Source organism: Danio rerio, chromosome 11, assembly GCF_049306965.1.
Source record: "Danio rerio strain Tuebingen ecotype United States chromosome 11, GRCz12tu, whole genome shotgun sequence".
NCBI lineage: Eukaryota > Metazoa > Chordata > Actinopteri > Cypriniformes > Danionidae > Danio > Danio rerio.
In genome coordinates, this window is record NC_133186.1 from 38286823 (window position 1) to 38310104 (window position 23282).

The 23282-nt window shown below is 32.0% G+C and overlaps 1 protein-coding gene across 48 annotated transcripts in view; it reads right to left on the reverse strand.

The window, feature by feature from the left end:
- Positions 1-23282, reverse strand: part of itpr1b (inositol 1,4,5-trisphosphate receptor, type 1b) — a 246804-nt gene that overhangs the window by 123757 nt on the left and 99765 nt on the right. For 40 of the 48 annotated variants that reach the window (XR_012387289.1, XR_012387286.1, XR_012387284.1 and 37 more), the window contains 7 exons: positions 19988-20239; positions 17151-17276; positions 16701-16829; positions 9323-9443; positions 8610-8794; positions 2953-3101; positions 1108-1219 (listed from right to left, as the gene is read on the reverse strand). Coding sequence is in view for 39 of the 48 variants with exons in the window: in XM_068224410.2 (XP_068080511.2) it covers positions 1108-1219; positions 2953-3101; positions 8610-8794; positions 9323-9443; positions 16701-16829; positions 17151-17276; positions 19988-20239 (1074 nt within the window). In the remaining 9 variants the exon portion in view is untranslated. Of the gene's footprint in view, positions 1-1107; positions 1220-2952; positions 3102-8609; positions 8795-9322; positions 9444-11926; positions 11954-14711; positions 14730-16700; positions 16830-17150; positions 17277-19987; positions 20240-23282 lie in introns of all 48 variants that reach the window. The other 8 variants (XM_073916964.1, XM_068224405.2, XM_068224400.2 and 5 more) reach the window with 1 other exon arrangement.

Here is a 23282-nt window from a genome sequence, read left to right on the forward strand (position 1 = left end):
AAAATAAAATAAAAAACAGTTTTTTTCCTGCTTTGGCATATTTGACAAAAATAAATAAATAAATAAATAAATAAATAAATAAATAAATAAAATAAAACAAAAAATTAAATAATATATTTTTTTAAGTTTTCCTGCCTTCAGCATATTTGAAAAAAATAAATAAATTGATAAATAAATACATGAAATAAAACAAACAAATAAATTAAAATATATACATAATAATATAAAAAAATAAATAAATAAATAAATATGCATTTAATAAGTCCTGTTTTCTTGCCTCTGGCATATTTATAAAATAAAGTGTAAAAATAATAATAATAACATAACATAACATAACATAACATAACATAACATAACATAACATAACATAACATAACATAACATACAGATTTCCCTCCTTTGGCACATTAAAAAAAAAAATAATAAAACAAATAATTAAATTATATAAAAAATATAGAATTTGTCTAGTTTTATTGCCTTTGGCATATTTGACATCAAAAGCAGAAATAAAATTTTTAAATCCAGTATTTCTTCCTTTGACATATTTGACAGCAAAAAGCAAACTAAACTAAATGTTAACAGACATGGAAAGAAATCTATAAAACTTGCTTTGATTTCATGGGGTCTTTAAAGCAAAAGTTTGCAACCAAATTTATCACTAAAATATCAAGTGTTCAGATATGATGTTGATGTTAATTGGGTGTTAATTAATTTTGTGCTAATAAAACATTAGAAATGGAGTGGGGATTTGTTCATGTTTGGATGGAACCGAGTTCGGAAAATCTGCATTTTTTATAAAGTGTTAGAAGGACATGATTCATGAACAGATGCACACGTGTGTTTGTGTGCAATTATGTATATAAAAAGTATATAGGCTATAAAAACAGCATGTCAGATGTGCAAAGTGGTCTTTGAAGCAGATTTACAGGGCTGTACTGTGAAAACACACAGCTCTGTTTCGGGACTTTTATTGGTAAAATAGATAAATATAGAGTAACACACACCAACGTGATTCTTGTAATTTCATCAAGATGTACAATAGTCCTGCAGAAGACAGGTTTGTGTACGCAGAAAGATTTGTTGTGTGTGTATGTGTGTGCGCATTACCTTTTCCCCATAGCCTCGGTCTTTAGTCATCATTTCTCGAAGTGTCTGCAGGACTTTTATACACAAGCGCTCTTCATTTTCCTCTAAAAGCTGCTTAGTGTGTTTTATTAATCTGAAAAAGACAGATGAAAAGTTTGTGTTAATAATCATGAAATACTTATTAATTAAAGATTATTTAGTTTGAACATTTTATTTTTATAAAATAAAATAAAATAGTTTAATTTAATTGAGGGCGGGTAAAAAAAGAAATGGGGTAAGAATATTAACTGATCCCATATTTGTCTTTCAATATTAACAAAAATTAAAATTAATTAAATAAAATAGGAAAATAGATAAATAATCGAGTGTTGGTAAAATAAAAATGGGGTGAGCATATTGCAATAAAAAATCTAAATAAATAAACAAACAAATAATAAAAAACTAAGGGCTGGTAAAATAAGAAATAGGGCAAGAATATAAGTTAAATAGTAATATTAAAAATGGGGTGAGATTGTGATAAAAATAAAATAAAATAAAATAAAATTAGTAGTGCTAAATGTGACAAGTGGTACAGTAAATTAAACCAGAAACAGATCTCATCTTTTTCTTTTAATATTAACAGCACATGAATCAAAATAAAATAAAATAAACATACAATTTATGAGAACTATGAGAGATCTATGCAGGTATGCAGATAACTGAGAACTATGCAAACACACAAATAATCCTTCTGTAGCAGAAAGGCAGTCTCACTGCATGAGGACAAGTGAAGGACAGAGAGCACAGCTGCGTCATTACATAATCCTCAACTATAAGCTATTATGACAAAATAAAATAAACCATTTTATATTTCCTCTGATATATTTAAAATAAAATCAAAGTAGTTTTTCTCCCTTTAACTGACTTAAAAAATTAAATTAAATTAAATAAATACAATAGAATAGAATAGAAAAGAATAAAATAAAACAAAACAAAACCAAACAAAACAAAACTTATACATCATAATATTTATAAAACCTAAAACAAATATTCATCTAATGTTTGCTTTCCTCTGGCAAAATTATAATAAAAACATTAATTAATCTTTTTAATTAGAATACAGATTAGTTTATTATACTTATAGTAATAAAGACTTTTATGTTAAAGTTTATTTCATTACTTTTCTTCACAATTTATCCAAATCTTAAAGGTATTTAAATTTTAAAGCTATTAAGAAAAGACTTTTATTCAATATTTGTGTTGTACCTTTAAACACTTTATTATTATGATACCCTAATAGTATAACTTATAATACTAATATAACAAGGCTCGATTATACATAAATATTTCATAACATTCATTCATTCATTTTTTTTTCGGCTGATTTTCTTTATTCATCAGGGAGCACCACAGCGGAATGACCCACCAACTTATTTTACGCAGCAGATGCCCTTCCAGCCATGACCCAACACTGGGAAACACCCACAAACTCTTGCACACACACTACAGCCAAATTTGGTTTTTAATTAACCTATAGTGCACGTCTTTGGACAGTGGGGTAAACCGGAGCACCCGGAGGAAACCAACACCAACATGGGGAGAACATGCAGACTCAACACAGTAATGCCAACTGACCAAGCCGGGGCTCGAACCAATGACCTTTTAGCCTTGAGGCGATTGTGCTACCCACTGCGCCACCTTGCTGCCTATGGCTTAACATAATCTTCCTAAAATGTTATAAACAAGGAGTTTCAAATCTCACTTCCTGTGTCTTGTTTCAGGTCACCCAGTAAAAACTGACTGATAGACGAACAACAAAAAAAAAGAGGAAGTTTAATATAATGGTTTTGTAAGGTGATGTTAACCGTTTGATAAAAGCAAACGCACTTCGAGATAAAGCCTCCACTCTCGCATTTCCTTCGGGCATCTGTGTTCTCAGGGAAGAGTAGCTCCGGCCGATGAAGAACATCCACCAACACAGAGAGCTCAGCCTGAACCAGCGGCCGCAGACGATCCTCCAGAGCAGACACGATATCCTGCACGCACACGCACACAAACAAACACTTACTTCATCTGCAATTCAAGTTTTCACAGTCTCGTTATAATATGTTGGAGTAAATGTGACATTAACAAGTTATTTTTAGTTGTTAAAAGCAATTAGTTACCAGTTAATTAGTTATTAGTAACTAATAAAGTTATGATAACTAATAACCATAATATTTCTGAATTTGATTGTAATGCAATAATGTGCACATTTTTGAAACAATCACTATTGTGAAAAGCGCTGTACACATAAACTTGAATTGGATAATTGAATTAAACAAGTGGCTTAAACTTTATATTAGTTATCAAATTTGATTTAAACTTTATTTAAAAATTAATTTTATTTATTATTATTTTTTTTTTAAAGATTTTATTTTTTAATGCTGCAGAACTTTGTGTGGTGAAACATGTTAGCATAAGCTCAGGGCCAACACAGAACAGATCTGATCACAAATGCAGTCAAAATGTGAATGTTATGTATGAAGCATTATTACAGTTTAAAATAGCTGTTTGCAATTTGAAACTTTTTATTCCTGAAATGAATGCACAGGTAATTTATTCTAGTGATGGCAAAACTGAATTTTCCTCAAAGTAAATAGATGACAAAAACAATTAGTTAGTAGAAATTAGTGGAGAAAAACCTTCTCGGTATTAAACAGTTCTTTTTAAACATTTTCTTAATGGTATAAATAAAAAAATGCAATGCTTTTTTTTGGGGAAAATAAATATGATTTTTCTATGGATTATGTTTGTTTTTCATAATTGCTCTTTGCAATCGGCTTTTTTGTACAGTCAGAGTTCATCCATTCAGAAAAATTATTTTAAAAAATTCAAGACTTTTTATGACGACAGTACTGTCGTGCAGAGATTCCAATTATTAAACAAAAGCATAGAAATTCTAAGGCTCAATCCACATTCTAGTCACTTAATGACACTTGAATACCCTGTTAGAAAAGCTGGGAATCATCTGGGAATGACCTTTTTACAGTGTCTGCTATAATGTTAATGTTGTTTTTGTGTGTTTACATACATAAATATAGCCATGGTGTAAATACACAGTACAATTACGAGCTTATTGCCACATTATGTGGTGGATGGGGAGATTCCCCCCTATGTGTAAAGCACTTTGAGTGCCCAGAAAAGTGCTATATAAATGTAAGGAATTATTATTATTATTATTATTATTATTATTATTATTATTATTATATTATTATATTGCTACTCTCTCAGAAATAAAGCTACGCGAGCAGTCACTGAGGTAGTACCTTTTTAAAAGGTGCACATTTGTCCTTGAGGGGTCCATATTGGTACCTCAAAATATAAATTAGTACCTACAAATTTTAAGTGGAACCCTTTGTACTTTTTAGGTACTAATTTGTACTCTTAAGGTATTAATATGGACCTTTTAGGTACAAATTTGTACCTTTTGTAAAGGTATCACCCCAGTGACAGCTTGTGTACATTTATTTCTGAGAGTGTATGATAACATGATATCATTGCCTTCAGTGATTTCCTGAAGATAAATACCAAAACAATAGCACAACTGGAATAACTACAGCAGCCACCATCATCGATCTCATGAGAATTAAGAGATTGTGATGACATATGATGACGTGTGCAGGTGTTTCAGTGGTGTCCCACTTCTTAGGGGTACATTTTTACTCCATACTCTGTTTAAAGGGTCAAGGGGAGGGGTGCAAAAATAGAATTGGGATTGGGCCTAATTTTAGTTAAAATGTAAAGTTAGAAAGAAGTAACAGTGGACAGCAAAACAAATAGGAAAAACAGAGGTTAAGAATGGTTCTGGAATCGAAACATGACCCCCAGAATCGGATCATAAAATCCCTATAGATTCCCAACCCTACTAAACACTAGTGATTGCTGCACATCCACATGCATACCACCTGATGCGAACAGACATTTAATCTTAAAGTAAAAAAAATTTAATTTCTTTTGCTGGAACAGATGAGAATGTGCTAACAATGCTAAGGTCATGAGGTAATATGATTGTGTCATTGTAAACAAACAAAAAAATGTGTAAACATTTGTAGGTATTTGGAGTAGGAACAAAACGCAAACAAAAAAAGCATTTTTGCAGTGCAGAGTTTGTTTTTGTCTTGCCTACTTTCACTGGCACTGACAGGTGTGGTAAAAAGTCATTTCTGGAGTCCAGCCACTCACACTCTGAGCAGCATGTTCATAAATAGCTCAGCATGAGAGGCCTGAGGCTCATAGCAGAGCCGTGAGCTGTGCAAACGTGTCTGAAAGCTGTCCGGCTCACGCCACAGCTGCACGCGGGTGCAGACAGACATGATGAAGCCCTGGTTTACCACAATCGCCAGCTCAGCGTCCCATAATCCCTCTGCTGACCTCTCACCCGCTTCAGCAGAATTCTGAGTCAAGGCTTTTAAACCAGGGGAAGTGCATGTATCTACTCTACACTCACACAAACGTCTCACAGTTTAAAGAAAACGACTTCTGTTTAAACAAATATTGGTTTTTAAACTAGCCTCCGTGTTTCAATTATTGGTTATTAAAAAGAAATTTCTGATAAAAGAAAAGCAGGAATAAATTTTAACAGTATTTTCTATTATATTTTTCTTCTAGAGACAATTTCTTTCTTTTATTAACCCAATTGTGCCCCCGATGTTTCAATTTTCTTGTTATAAAAACATATTTTAAATACAAATATAATGTATATAACAAAATGAATGTTTTTAAGAAATCTTTATTTTTTTTTTGTTTACTTTGTCAAAACTCCAAGCAAAGAACCCATTTAAGCCCCTGAAGTGCATAGTTGGCCATTTCCTTTTATAAGTAAATTTCTACATTATCCATGTTTAATTTCTAAATGACATGCAAGCAAACAACCAAATAAAACATTTCAAGAAATAAAAAAGAAATTAATTTCATTTCTGTCACATGAGCAAGGTTTCTGCAGTTAAATTTAAGACTTTTTAATAAATTTTTAAGAAAATGATGAATGAAACTTATAGCCTTATAAAAATAATTAAAATGTATTACATTTAATAATACAATAATAATAATTTTTTTATTTATTTATTTTTGAATATTTGTTTTATAAATTTTCAAATATATCCGCTCTGAAACCCTATAACCAATACCAAGAGCAAAACAAAACCTGTCAATTACTTCAGTCTACAACAATAATAGAAATGAACAGGAAAATTAAAACCTGTTAAAAAAAGATTTAGGACGAACAACACTACATTTCAGTAGATATAAGAAATTTTAAGACCTAAAATTTAGCTTTTGAGATTTAAAACATTTTAAGACTTTTTAAAACCCTGCACTTTTTAATACCCTGCATGAGGATTTCAACTTTCTACCCATGATTCCAGAATGCAAAATGGAGGCAAACCCTCCTAAATAAAAGCAATGTTACTAAAATGATTCTGTTCACAAATATATATCAACATAATCATAAAGGTCTCTAAATTCATCTAAACAAAATGGATCTTTCAAAAAATCTGTAGTTTTTTGTTTACTTTGTCAAAAGTACAAGCGGCAACTGTAGTTGCTAGTGGGCAAAGAACTTGAGTAAATAAATCACGGGGAGTTAGGGGATAATGTATTAAGGTAATAAATCATGGTTATTGGTCTTAATTAATGTGATTTTTTATTTTCTGCAAAAAATAAAACTTGTATCAGAGCTGCAGCAATGTTTTGTTAACTTATCCTCTAAGGAAAGTTGATGGTCACTGAGCAATCCCCTGACCTACTGACTTTGGCTATGCCCACAGGTATTTTTTAAACAGTTTTATCTGCTTTGTTTTTGTTTTTTTTTCTTTAAAAAAAAAAAAAAAACCTCTGCCTTTTGGTGTGACCCATGTCATGTTAGCCAATCAGAAAGAAGAAAACAGTGCACACGCTGACGTCATACATGAGCCAAAAATTCTGGTTTTAGTGGCCACACAACCACACCATAAGAGTTTCAGAAAATCTTCACAAAGACCAGAGTTTACAAAAAGTTTCAGTTTCAGTCATCTGATACTGAGTTTCAGTGTGGACAAATAGTGATTCCCTGTTTGAAATCACCCTGAATCAGTGAAATCATCCTGTTTGAAAAGCACAAAATTAAAAAGGCAAATGCCACAAAATCATGTACGAAAGCTTGTGTATAAAAGTATATTTTTAAATTGCTTTAAAGGTATCAGACAAAATTATAAATAGATTTTCAAATCATGCTTATCCTCTAAATAATAAGCCAAATTAAACTTAATTTAGTCAAAAATTTGTTGTCTTTTAAAGCTATACTTTTTTTTTTACTTTTTTTTTAATTTTTTTATTTATAACCTTTACATCAGTGCCAAAAAGCACTCTTATCAGCCTCCATCTGCATTAACACTGAAACAGACTAAATTTCCCCAGACCTACACCTCATCCTGACTCAACCTTCCCATAACAATGCACACAAATTCCTGGAACAAGTTTCCTGTTTCCCCACCTAATTAAATTCCACTTTCAATGCATCTGGAATAATACAGTAACATTTTCAATCAAATAAGTGCATAACCAAACAATGATTTGCAACAATGCCCCTATTTTTATATCTGATGCAATATTTAAAATGTTCCTCATTTAGTTTTGGCTGTCTACTCCAAGATTTACTGTAGGTCTTAGCTGATTCATTTGAAGATTTACTTATTCCAATACCCTCTTATCTGACACCATCCTATACTCTGATTGTGACTGGCCTAATTCTTATAGCATGTGTCAGGAGCTAAATTCCCTTTACCATATCTAGGTATAAGACCCTTAATTCCATCAGCATTCAAAATTTAAGTGTATAAAGTAAAAAAATTTCATTTTACTATACAAATTTGTCCCTACTTTGTGAGATGATGTTACTTAACAAATGTTGATAGAAATAAGGTCTGTCCACATAAAACAAGCTTTTGACATACAACAGAATTTGTTGTTCATTTAAAGTCATATTTTGTTTACTATACTGTAGGTCTCAAACTCGCAGCTCTCCATAGTTTTGCTCCAACCCTTATCAAACACAGCTGATCCAATTAATCAAGGTGTTTAAGACAACTACAGACTATGAGGCAGGTGTGATTTGGAGGTGGTTCGAGCTAAACTATGCAGTGCTGCGACCTTCCAGGAATTGAGTTTGAGACCACTGATTTACTATACGTTTAAGGTTCAAAATAAAATACTAAATAATCAAATTGAGTTTTATTTTATTTTCTTTGATATTCAATCTTATTTATTATTTAAAGATTTTTTGTACATTTTCTGGAATAACTAACTTTATAAATAAAACTATATAGGGAAAAATATAGTTACCGTGGAATAAACTTTCGCATACCGTGAAATAAAATCCAGAACTAAAACTTTTTCGAAAATTTACATTCACAGACACCTCATACACTAAATTGAAGGTAATTTTAGAAAAAGCATAATTCAGGCACTTTAATACAAAACCCTGAGCAGCGTTCTGATTGGCTGTTCTTCAGAGACCCCACCCTCACCTGCAGCCTTTCGATGATATTCCTGTAGTCTTTGGAAGCTGTGAGTGTTGAATCTCTTCTGGATGCATTACGAGCCGACAATCTCCAATTGAGGATGGTTTTCTGCACCACATTATTGGATTTCACAAACAGGTTGTTGACTTGGCTGTCTAAATCCACCGGGATGGCGATAGCTCTGCTCTTGGCTAAATGAAAACAATTGAAAATGAATGCACACACAAAAAAAATGGTGAAATCATTTCCTTATGCTTTAATCAATATAAAACATTAGATGATTTTATAGATAACATAAATTTTATTGTTCTTTTTAAGCTGTAAAAGCTTCATTTGTCACGATCTGCCACTATATGGAATACAAATCCCAGAAGTCTTTGCAGTCACACACCAGTTCCTAATTTCCCCTGATTGTACACACACAGCTGCAAGCTCATGATGTACTGATTATTAGGACTGTAAAGACACCTTAGTCACACACACACTTTGCTGAGTCTTGTTATACTGTGAGCATTTCAAAGCACCTATACTCTGACTACACTTATGGATTACCTGCATGCTCCTGTCTGTCCCCATTTTGACCTTTGCCTGCCTTACAATTGTCTTACTAAACTGCACTTTGATCCTCATCTCCATTGTACCCCGACTCATTACAATTCTATGTGTGAATTGATGGTTTGTAGATGTTAAGTTGTAGATGTAGTTGTAGTAATACCTACCCACATCAGATAGAACTTTAATACAGCTCTCCACTGAGCCCTTCTGGCTAGGAAGGAGCCAGCTACAGTGGTAAACTCTGAAAACCCCTTGCAGGAGCTGCACAAACACAGGCTGCCGAGTCTGGAGAAGAAGAAAAAAAAGCAAGAGAAAAAAGGAAAATTGAAAGAGAGGTCAGATTAGATGGAAAACAACAACTTCTACAAATGATAAATAATTATTAACAAGATTTACTAATAAAGGTCAAGTCAAGTATTGAAACATCTCTGATAGAAGTCAACAAAACATATCTACAGTATAGTATTGTGCTTTTTATGTTGAAATAAAGCAACACTCTCCACTTACAACAATATTCCAGTTTCAATTCAAAACAAAGTCACCATTAAATCAAAATTGACTATTTTTATGGAATAGTTCTGTTTATTTTAATATTTATTTAACACTAGTTTTGGTAGTTTTACCTCGATTTTTTAAGAATATTTTTATGTCAATTAAGATCTAAAAATATCTTTATTAAACATTATCAGTCATAAAACTAAGTAACCAGCTGTCAGGAGAATCCCATTACAAATTTGAAGCAAATAAACTATAAGGAAATTAAAACGTATTGCTAAAATCATTTCAATTTGTTTTAAAAATATATGTTTATATCAATGAAGGTGTTAAAAACAGTTTAATCAGTCAAAATAACACAAAATTTTGCCTTTTGGCATCATTTCCTACAATTATCAGATAATATGGCATGCTGTGTGCACTTGACTGTGCTCACAAACCATTCAAGTGGCCTCCATTTAGCAGGTGAGTGAAATTATACACTTACATATCATTTCTATAAATGTATTTGTTTTATTTCAGATCATTTATCATTTATATTTTTCTTTTGAACTGTAATAAATCTGAAAGATTGATTTGCTGTAGGCAACAGAAAAGTCATCTGATATGCTGTCATGCTGTTTTATGCCTGGATTTCATAAATAGCCGTGTATTTATCAACACAGACTATATTTGAAGTGTTTCACATTTTCCTTCTGTAGAAAAATGTCATAAGAACAATGCTTAGTGGCTCAATGTATTACAACAGTTTTTTTAAAGTCTAAACACTTTATTGATATAGTACAGAACCAAATACGTGGTCAGAACACAAACAAGTCGCAGGTAATAAAGTATTAAGCATTTCTCCCAAAGAAAATTCTGTCTAAGCAAAATGCTAGCAGGTGTCTGTAGCTCTGCTCATGCTCAGCCTCTTTGCCCTTGTTTGGTATCCCCCGGTCGGTGCGATGACACGCGAACAAAATGGCGATGGTTGGCCACGACTACTTTTAGCTTCATTTGCGCTCTTCAGAAACCTATGGGTGACATCACAGATACTACGTCCATATCTTTACAGTCTATGGTTCCAATCCTAATTAAACACACCTAATGAAACTAATTAAGTCCTTCAGGCTTGTTTCAAACCGACAGGTAAGTGTGTTGGAGCAGGGTTGCAAATAGACTGTGCAGGGCTGAGGCCCAGCAGGAGCTACGTTTGGCACTCCTGATCTAAACAAAAGGTAAAATGCTGATAATGTAACAAAATACTCACATAAATCAAACAAATGATCTTCTTTTTGAACTTTTGAACTTTCTATATTGAACTTTTTCTATTTATTTTCTATTCTAATTATTTTTTTTTTATATACTTTCTCTCAAAAAATCCATTATTACTACGGTATGCATCAGTTGCCAAAAAAAATAATAAAAATGAAGTAGAAATATTGATAAAAAAGAATAATCAGAAGAAACATTTATTCAGCATCAATATTTTAAAATATTGATTTCGAAAGAATATGACACTAAAGATGACAGTTGTGAATTCAGAAATTATTATTAACTATTATTGCATTAATTGTGACAATATACAGCAAGGTGGGTTTAATGTCACGTATTTGTACTTTTGCACAATCAAATGGAATCTTTCTAAAAACAAGCAAAACCCCCCAAAAACTACAGACCCCAAACATTTGATATGTGGTCTTTATGGTCAGGACAAGATTTCTAAAATGTGATAAGTCTGCAGAGACAAAGTCGGTGGCTAACCCTAGCAGAGTTAGTGGCTTTAGTTCACATGCAAATTTTTGTTTATTTGTACAAACTAAAGGAAGAGTTTCTGTGGCATTCCACCAAAAAAAGATGTTATCAGTAAAGAAAAAACATTTTGAACCTGAAACATGTATTCTTTATACGTTTAAAATAAATGCTACAATACTTTAACTTCCCCAAAATATCTAACATGCTTCTAAACTAAAAGTTGAACAAATACGATGTACTGTATTAAACAACACCTTCCGTGAGAGAAACACCTTACCACTAACACAACAGCTAAAAACACAACGCTCACAGGACAAAATGTGCACAGCTAAGAGGAAGGATGACATGTTTGCAGGCTACACTTGGTTCAAACACTTTCTAGACAACAACTAGCAGGCTTGAGAGGCTTCATTATGAATTAATAAAAGCACCTCAGAGTGATCTAGTTTCCCATTAAAGGGGCTGACTAGACAAGTGTCTAACCCAAACTACGTCACCACATTCCACGCAACCACTGTGAAGTTATTACAAAGCAATACCTCAGTTATTTTGCCTAAAATGGAGGCCTGTCATAACAAAGAAAGATGTGAGAGATCAGAGGAGGAAACTGGTGTGAAGCAAGACTTCCAGGAAAGAATGAAAGAGGTTTGGGCTCTACATGAAACACAGTGTTAGGAGAGTGTGCTACACTACATTCATCCAGGAAATCATTTTCAAGAATCGCCTTTGAAAAGAATCGTAAAATAAATGCAATACAAAATGTTTCTTTTTAGCATTCATGTAGAGTAGTCAGAAGACAAACAGGGTACTGTTACACTTGTAATGTTTCCTTTTTCTAGCTTTGTAAGCTTGTATACTGGGGTGCCAGACATAGTTTCACTCCCATTTTAGTAAAATATTCATTAGTTAATTTTCTTTTCAGCTTAACCCTTAAATTAATCTGGGGTAACCAGCAGAATGAACCACCTTAGTAAATATAAAATAAAAATAAATAATAATAATTAGGAAAGCTTACAAGGCCTATCAAACCACTGTTCAAAAAACTGGAATTTTGGAAAGACTTTTACAATAAGGTAGGATTAGTTAATGCTAAATAATGTATTTACTGACTTAAACAAATGTAAAACAGAAATTATTCATCCTTGTTAATGTTAGTTAATGAAAATAAAGCTGTTCGTTACTCGCAGTACATTAACTAAAGTATGAATTCAGACTTTTATCATGCATAAGTACATCTTGAACTATGATTAATAAATGCATTACAATTATTGATCGCTATTAGTTCATGTTAGCAAATACACTAACATTACCAAATGAAACCTTATTGCTAAGTGACTGCAATTATATTGCTAAAAGTGTTTACCAAAAAAAAAATAATAATATTGTAATAATTATAAAATTAAAATATTTTGCTTTTAATTTAATCAATGCAGCCTTGAAAATCATAAATTATTACAAAAAAGTTATTTTATTTCATCTTTACATATGAACATGAGTGGTTTTTCTTTAGATTACATGGAAACTAATTCTTTGAGATTTCTAAGAATGAACATCCTTTTACTTTCTATGTAGTTCTTTAAGTTGGTTGGTGGTTTTGTTTGTTTTCTAGGAAAATAAAGCCTGGGTTATATTTAACATAATATTTACTCTATTTTAAAGAAATATCAAATCAAGTTCTTAAAAATCACCACATTTTCACCCCAAGTCAACAAATTAAATACAATGCACTCATAAAATGACATCTGCTGTTTGTTTAAACTTATTCTTTAAAATAAGCTGAATCAACATAACTTTAGATTATTTGGGGACAATGTAAATGTTTTATGTTTAATCGACTTAAATTTATAAAAACTATTAAGTTCACTTAATTCTTTCATGTTGTCCCAACACAAATTGATTGTAAAAATGCTGGCTTCATTTTTTGTCTTAATGGTCGCCTCACAGCAAGAAGGTCGCTGGTTCGAGCCTCGGCTGGGTCAGTTCTGTGTGAAGTTTGCATGTTCTCCCTGTGTTCACGTGGGTTTCCTCCGAGTGCTCTGGTTTCCAGTCCAAACACATGCAGTACAGGTGAATTGGGTAAGCTAAGTTGTCAGTAGTGTATAAGTGTGTATGAGTGTTTGTGGATATTTTCCACAGATGGGTTGCGGCTGGAAGGGCATCCGCTGCGTAAAATAAAAATGTGCAGGATAAGTTGGCTGTTCGTTCCACTGTGGCGACCCCAGATTAATAAAGGGACTAAGCCGAAAAGAAAATGAACATCTAACACAACTTCTTTACCATAAAACCGTTTTTTCACACTGCAAAAAAGAAGATTTTCGTAGTAATGTCAAAGCATAGACTTTCCAGTACAAACATGTAAATATTCCTAAATCAAATCAACTTCACAAGCTAAAGTACTTAAATCTTGTTAACACTTTAGAATAATGGTCTATTAGTTAATGCATTTACTAACATTAACGAAGTGTAACGGAGGCCAGCTAGCAGAGTGCTATGCAGGTAAACCTTACTCCGCTGACCTCTAAAGGCCATCTTGTTAGATTAACCAACTCCTATAAAAATAATTGTCAGTTTGATCTCAGCATAGAGTAAATTGGACCGGTGGGTTAAACACAGGGGCTCGTCCGGGATACCATTCTAGTATTATTTTAAATTGCGAACATGAACTAACGTTATTTAACTTAAATAACATTGTCGAAGGTTAACAAAGATGAATAAATACGGTAATATATGTATTCCTAATTGTGTGCTTATGTTGGTAAATATATAGTTACTATAGTTATAGTTGTAATTGACCAATATTTTAAAGTGTTACCCTTATTTACTTAAAAATTGTGTCTTCTTTCAGAACTAAATGCATTTCTCTGACCCCAGTGACAGCCGTTTGCCTATGTTTTGAGTATAAACTGAACACTTTATTGCTGTCAGATGGGCTACATGACAAATCGGTTATTTGTGATGCATTATTAATGCAACCTCAATGGAAAGAAATCAGGTTTTCCATGAAAAACAAAAACAGTCAGTCATCATTGCCCTACAAGCATACAGTACACCCACTTGTGTGCAGCATTTGAGGGCAAGTTTGACTCTTGTTTGTCACGTTGTGAAATGGAGATGTGGGAAGTCTGCGGGCAGCGATGTGCAAGAGCATTCTTGGAAAGCTCTGAGTGGCTTCAGTCACCAGCGGTCAGCCTTATTTCTTTAGAAACTCACGAGTGTGATGAAACTGCCGCAATTTCTACAGATCCTATGGGCAACAAACACTTCGATGGGTTTGAGCTAAAGGAAAGAAGGGGCTTTTTTTTTTGTTGTTGTACAGATACTTACGTACATATGACGTGCAACCTAAGCCAGGAAGAAGTAAAAAGGGTGAAGTTATTATCTGAAGGGGTTTATTAAAGATCACTGCTAAGAAATGAAACCACCATAAAAAAAATAACGACGAAAATGGGGCTGAACATAAAATTTAAGTGAAACTAATATTCTTAAAAGTCTAGATATACGAGTACTTGCAGGGATGTAAGAAATATTCAATAAATGATACTCAAAGTACATATACAACATTTTACTTTGTAAAAGTAAAGGTAAAAGCCTGTCCTATTTTCTTTGGAAACAGAAGTATATAAAAGACAATGTATAATTATAATACCATCTATTTTAATAGAATATACCTTTTTAAACACTTAATTTATTTCATAAGGGCATACAAAAAAGCAATCAAATATAAATTTCATATTTTGCACTGTAATGTCAACTATAAAATTAATCCTATTCCCTCATTAGCCTAAATAATTTCATTTCCAATATTGTACAGTACATTCAGACAATACACTAAATAGACAGCTAATGCATGTAAATAAAAAATTATGATGCCACTTTAATACTATTTCTCTTGATTTACTGTATTTAGTAAAAATGTAAAAAAAAAAAAAAAATAATAATAATAAATAAAATTGGTAACACTGTTTTGATGGTCCAGTTGAGTATTAAAAGACTGCCTGCTTAATATCTGTTGATACTGCTCCTTTAACAGATATTTAACTGACTATAAGAAACTTTGCATGTACATGTCAACTTACACTAACCCTAACCTTAACCTAACAGTCTACTTATAATCTAACGAGTATTAGTTGGCATGTAGATGCAATGGACCATCAAAATAAAGTGTGACTAATTTTTTATGTTTACTTCAATAAAAGTCAGATACCTTTTGTCCAAACTTCAACAAAAAAAAGTCATTGTTGTCAGAATTAGACATTTTTTCATATGTTGCAATTTAAAACCAGGTTTATCCCACAATTTTAAAGTTAAAACATTGATATTGTGTCATCAAATAAAATGAGTATTAGCAGGTCTGAAAATATCACCTTTTTTGTTATTTTATGCAGTAATAATATATTGCAAAGTTCATTTTACATGTTAAGCATGCATATTGATTGTTCTTTTACCATATTTAATGTTCTAAAGTTACAACAATAAAATGTTAAATGTAACTAATGCTTTTTTTAGTTTAAAAAAATTGTAAAGAGCAAAAAACTGTTGTTTGGTTCAGAAATGTACTCAAGTAAAAGTCAGTTTAAACTGCAATCAAGTTAATAAATTAGTATTGTGTTATCAAATAAAATAAATATTAACAGGTCTGAAAATGTCAGCTTGTTTTGTTTTTTATGCAACAATAAAATATTGCAAAGTTGATTCTTACATGTTAAGCATGCATTTGATTGCTATTTTACTATATTTAATGTGCAAATGACACAACAATAAAATGTTAAATGTAACTAATACTTTTTTGTTAAAATAAAATTGTAATGAACAATAAGCTGTTTTTTGTTCAGAAATTTACTCAAGTTGATGTTAAATAGTCAGTTTGAACTGAAATCTAGTTAATACATTGAAATTGTGTTATCAAATAAAATGAATATTAACAGGTCTAAAAATATCACCTTGTTTTGTTAATTTTATGCAATAATAATAATATGCAAAGTTGATTCTATTGCAATAAGGTTGTATTTGTTAATCTTACTTAATGCATTTACCAACATGAACAAACAATGAATAATACATTTATGTTGATTGGTTTAATACAGTGTTGTTTATTGTTAGTTCATGTTAACTTACAGTGCATGAACTAATGTTTACATGCATGCATTTTGTTGTTAATAAAGCACTAGTAAATATTAAACTATGAAAAATAAATGCAGTACAAGTATTTTTCACAATTAGGTCTTGTTAGTAAATACATTAACTAATGAAACCTTGTTGCAAAGTGTGACCAAGTATATATATTTACATGTTGTGCTGTATTGGGGTCATTACCTGTAAACTAGTGCTCTGGTCGGAGAAAGGGGAGCTGAAAAATGTCGTCACTATACTCATCACGGTTTCAGTCACGTAGCTTTCTAGTGTCGTGTCAGCATGTTTGCGGTCACTTGTATTGTTGCAGACCTGGATGAAAACAACCATAGAAAGGAGAATAATTAAGAGATTGAGGTATTTGTACAGTCAGAACAAACACTCATTCACGTCTTTCCTGCACCAAAATAAATGTCACATCAGTTTCAGATGATAAGAAATCATACATCAAACCCATATAATACCACACAAATTGAATCACTCCTTTTTGTCTTTTTGAAAAACACAGGCAATCAGCAACATTTAATTGATGTTGGTTTCAAGATCGCGAGCAAGAGATTGGTACTTTTTTTGTACTTCACAGCTAAACAAATAATTGGGGTTGCTAAAAATCCCCGAATAAGCTTTCGTTACCCTGCATATGTCGACCAGAAAGTTTTCAAAGAGCTTCCACATGTGATTGCTGGTGTAAATCTCCTTCATTTCCACCTCTGTGTCCACGTAGCAATGGTTCAGGAAGTTGATGTATGCTATTTTGACCTAAGATGGGATGTAAAGAAGTTTTCAAGTATGAAAACGATTATATCACACATATTTAGTATGACTTACAAAAGACACCAATTAAAATGTCATTCAGTGTGAGGATAATTTCATAGAAAAATTAAATAAAAAATTGTCAGGCATATTTAGAACTAGAAACATTTGATATGGGTTCAAGAACATTGCTCTGCGTACCCACAGTACTAATTAATGCCATTTTAAACCTGTACCACTTTTGCCACTAGGTTTTAAATAACTAAGTTTGACCTATTTTTTAGTAATACATGTTTAATCAGTGAAATAACAATCTTTTTCCAAAAAGTAGAACTTAGTTCAAGTACAGGTCAAAATATGTATGTTGTTTCCATTTCTAAATACATATATTTGTCACACTAAATCATGATTAAACATTATTTCATTCCTATTTTACAATTTGATGGTAATTGAAACCTTAAAATAGACAAATTGTACTTGCATATATTATTAGTATTATTTTAATTATTATTTGACCTACAGTATTTATAATACAAAAAAAAAATCTAACGAATGTTCATAACATTGTGGGATTACTTAATCTACAAAGATGACACCATTTAGATCACTGATTATCATTTAGACATCAATTGCATTACACAAAAAAGTATTTTAAAATGTGTGTATTTATTTATTTATTTACTTATTTACATAAAGAACTTATTCTTTAAATGATAAAATATGCAATGATTAATCGATTTCACTATAAACCATGCTTTAATTTTTCGTGGTTAATTAATTGTAAAGGCTTCTTAACAAGGCCTTTCCGCTTGGAACAAAACTGCTGCCACTAAACAAATTTATGCCAACTGTGCGCTAGTTTAAAGTTTCAAGCTTGAACACTGAGGCTAATACACACGCACACTGGATTAACTATGGCTGACGCTATCCGCTTGTTAAGTGGTGACGTGTTTGTGAGGTATGTAATTCTGTTTCCGGGTCCAAGCCGCCACTCATTTGAGTGGAGAAATCATTCGTTTATGATCACGTTTTATTCCTATCACATATTAAAGTTAATTTTATATAAAGTCATAGTGTACACAACAATCTCTGGGTTTGCTGCATAACAAATACCAAAAATTTAACAATTTATAAAAAATTTATCACTTTCTGGCCATCGGATATTAGGCATGGACATATATACTGCGATCGTGATTTTCGAAAGCCTTAAATCGCTTTGTAAACATTTATTATTACCATTTCATGAGTCTCCCCATTCAGTTGAATAGAGCGCTTGGAACCGGAAGCCGCTTCACGTGACATCACACTTAACAAGCGGATTAACTAAGGACCATTCACATCCAGCATCTTTTGCGCGCACAAGTTCATTTATTTTCAATGGACGAGAGCAGCTTTGACAACATTTGTTGTCTTTGAAAGGGAAATACTTAGCTAATATGTAGCTTGAATTTACATTAGACAGATACAATTTTTTAATACTTAATTTATTTATTTTTATTTTTTACTTATTGTTCGGACATTCATTTTCAGTGTAAAATGAGTACTTATGCTTAAAAGTAAAAAAAAAAAAGTAATTTATTTTAAGCCGAAAGATAAATGGACTATTGTTTGTTTTCATTATTATTTTGTGCTGTATTATTTGGTTACTGAGCCGCAATAAATAAAACTTTAAAAATATTCATGTGATTTTCTAAACTAGTAGTTTTAAAATGAATGAATGCCTAATAATAGTGATAACTGTGAAACCATGATTATTCCTCAGACTATAATCATAAAACCAAATCCATAATCATTGCATCCCTATTCACATTTATTTTATTTTTTTAGTTATTTATTTATCCATGTTTATACAATGAATTGTATATGGGGGAATACACATAAATCTAATTTACGATCCGTTTGTACAATGCTGCAAAAAGTTAGAACATTTGGAGCATACAAATCTTTTATTTTTAAATTGAAGATACTCAAGTTCAAATGAGAAATAAATAAAATGAGAAAGGTATGATGAAATTTTAATTAACGCCTATTTGCAGTACCAGGTTTTTTTTTTTGGGTCTAGTTTATAAAAATGTAAAGGTACAAATGGAATCGAACATATAATATGTCAAAGATGCCAAAATGATAAAATATGTCTCATGTAAAAAGAAGAGATAAGTAAAACAAGAAAAATTATGTATGTAATAATGGGGTGGGAAAATAATAAGCTTGTTTTTCATCCCACTCCATTTTCGACCATGTTGAAATGTATATTTTGTTAATAATATTTTATGTATGTTATGTTATGTTATGCATGTGTGCCTTTATCAATTTGTTTTACATAAATAAGCAAATGTAAAATATACATTTTACAATTTAACAGAATAAGTTCTTTGTGTAAATAAATAAATATATAAATAAATTCATGCATTTATTTATTTACAAATTATTGTATTTATATTATTTATTTATTTACATTTACTTATTTATTCAGTTAATTATGTCTATGTTTACAAAATTATATGCAATTCTTCTTTTAGCAACATTTGTTTTTAATCTTAATTTAGGCTAGTGCTTTTCATCCAGGCCACCTAATCAAGCCTTCAAACTCTACTTCCCCACTGCAAAGCAAACAACAACCACAGCTGTTTTGCTTTTATGTGAAAAAAAACTGAATACAAAACAGAAAAAACAGAATATATCTGGCAAAAAATCTAATAAGGCCATCAACCACCAACCTCAGGGATGCAGTCTTTGTGTGTGACCACACGGACAATATCATCTAGCGGCAGCAAAGAGTTGCACTTGATCTCAGTGTAGACGTTTTTGCCCTCAGTGCAGACGGCCAGAAGCTCCACCAGATGGATGTGGTACATGAGAGGGCTGTTTTCATCCATCCGGTCGCGCTCCGAACGCATCATCTGGACCAATGTCTGGAAGGAGGCCCGGTCATTGTAAAACACCAACACATCCTCGCCCGAGTTCACTAGCTGCAGAGACAAAGAAAAGATTCAAGGTCAAGATTCACAGATGCAAGCAATTAATTCACAATCAACAACTGTTCATTGACTATGAAATAAACAGAAACTTTACAGGCCTTCTGCACCAGAAACAGGACTAAAATTGATAAATGCATGCTCTCCGATATCATCTAACAAACTGACAGAGCAATGCAATATTTTCGACTACGTTTCTGTCTTGTCCTTTTTCACAATATTGCACCTGATAAAGTCAATGTTAGTATCCAATGATATCCGTGCTATCCCATCCTCAAAAAATGTTTACCTTTAGACTGTGTCCTAACATATTACGCGACAAGATTCCAGCAACAAGTAATTTGGCTGTCTGCATCAAATGCGACGCGACACACCAGAAACATTTAAATACCAGCCATTCCTTTCAATACTACTTCCATTGAAATGGTACTGTAAGGGTTATAATATAGTTAATATATATTTCCCTACTTAACATTATTGAAATTAGATATGCTGAGTGACAGGTGTTGTTGGTTCGCACTGAGTCACAGGTTTGACTTTCATTTTCAAACTATTTGCTGGTAATGTGCTGTTGCTGCTTTCAGTAGTATGACAATAAATGTCAGGTAGAATGGTATTCAAAGTCACATTAGAATAAAAAACTGAAACTGAATAAAGCAGATAATCTGTACCTGATGTGATAATTACCATAGTAGTATTTGCTGTTGTTTAGCTGCATCATTGTAGAAATAAAAACTCTTTCTTAACTAGAAAATTTTCATGCCGCTGTCGCAGATGGTTGGGACAAACTGATTTTTACATAATAAACATACTTTACATCATAAAGATGTAATTTTTGAAGGCTGTGAAATCAGGACACAGTGCATTTTTGTTGGTCATATTAACAATGCATAACAGATTTTCAATATCTAAGATTTCCAGACATTGGCTTTTACAAAAATGTTTTTACAGGCCTATTTTTAAAAATTGCTTGGATAATCCTATAATAAATAAATAAATAAATAAATAAATCGTGCATTTACACACTGTAATAAAATTCTGGGTTCCACACAATGGATTTGTGTTGGGGCAACATGAAGGAATTAAGTTAACTTATTAGTCATTACAAATTTAAGTGGATTGAACATATGTAAGAATGATATACAGTTTAACCCAAAGAATGACCAGTCTGTCAGTGTCAGATAAAGAAAAGATGAGTCAGAGATTCAAATAAAGAAAGAAAGTTTATTTAATAAAATAAGGAGAAATAGGATGATGAGAAGAGGATAACCGTTGATCCATGCTGAGATGGATTGGAAGGTATAAATCCGAATCCTTCAGGGACCCCGAATGGGGTCCAATACTCTGCTTCCGGTCAACCAGTGAGGCCAAAAAGAGGTGCCTGAAGGATTCAGATTAATACCTTTCAATCATCTCAGCATGGATCAACGATTATCCTTTTCTCAACATCCTGTTTCTTATTATTTTTATTAAATAAACTTTATTTATTTATTTGAATCTCTGACTCCGGCTCTTCTTCATTTGACACTACCAGACTGATCATTCTTTAGGTTAAACTGTATATCATCCCTACAGTTAGACGGATTGGAAGGAATAAATCCGAATCCTTCATCTCTGTTTCAGCTCATCTTAAATAAGTAGTTTGAACAAACAGCAGAAGTCATGTCTTTGAGTGCACCTAAAAAGTGGTCGTATTTATACCTTAATAATGCCCCTAATAATGTGCTGTTATTATTCCTAGTACTTACTTATGCTTTAGCGATCTATATCACTAGACAATGTCTCTCACCTACTGAGAGAGTGGTGATCAGTTTGAGTCACAATGAATAAAAGAAGGTGATTTATAGATGCCAAAAAGATTGTAAAGACTTCGAAAGCAGCGAGTCATCATGGTGAATCAGATGATGTAAAGATACGCATTATGGGTTAAGCTCAGCATCCTACTGATGACTAATAATAATAATTGCATGACTTTAGACATGACTAATATCTAACATTTACAAATAAATATGCAGCAGCACGGTGGCACAGTGGGTGGCAAAATCACCTCACAGCAAGAAGGTCGCTAGTTCAAGCCCTGGCTTGGTCAATTGACATTTCTGTGTGGAGTTTGCATGTTCTCCCTGTGTTGGCGTGGGCATCCTCTAGGTGCTCCAGTTTCCCCAACAATCCAATGACATGAACAATAGGTAAACTGAATACGCTAAATTGGTCGTAGTGTCTGTGTGTGAATGCAAGAGTGTATAGGTGTTTCCAAGTATTAAGTTGTGGCTGGAACAAGGGCATCTGCTGTGTAAAACATATGCTGGATAAGTTGCCAGTTCATTCCGCTGTGGCAACCACTGATTAATATAGGACTAAAGCCGAAAAGAAAATGAATGAAGGAATAATAAATACGGTACTGTATATATAGTGCTCAGAATAAATAAGTACAGCCCTCACAGATCTCTCTTTTCAATAGGGTGTTTTACAATAACATATTTGTATAATAATAGATAGATTAGATTAGTCAATACCAAAGCCAAAATTGTAACTAACAAAAAAAAACTTAAGATCAAAGTCCAAAAATGAATATGTCAGAGAAAAATATAAAATAAAATTTTAATAAGCAGGATAAATCAAGAGATTAACACAATTTAGTTGAAAATTTATAATGCCTCTTTTTTTGTATGTATTAGAGATATATGTATTTAAGATGTATTATCTTTCTATTCCTAAAGAAGTTAGCGGACCAAACTCTTATTTTAGTTTTTAGTTTAGTAATGTTTTAGTTTTGTTTAAATGCACCAAAAATGATTGGAAATATGCACTGAGAAATAGATGAAAACTTTGATTATCAAAAGGAGATGTACTTAATTTTGCTGAGTACTATAAAATGTATATTATTATTACATCTGATCATTTAATTGTTTATTTAATTATTCTTTTTACAATCCTACTATCCTTTTATTTACAGTAAAACAAAAATGGCCAATCAGCAGTAAAGGGGCGTGTCTATTAACTACAGCAGAGATATTGAAAAGGGGCGGAGTCTTGT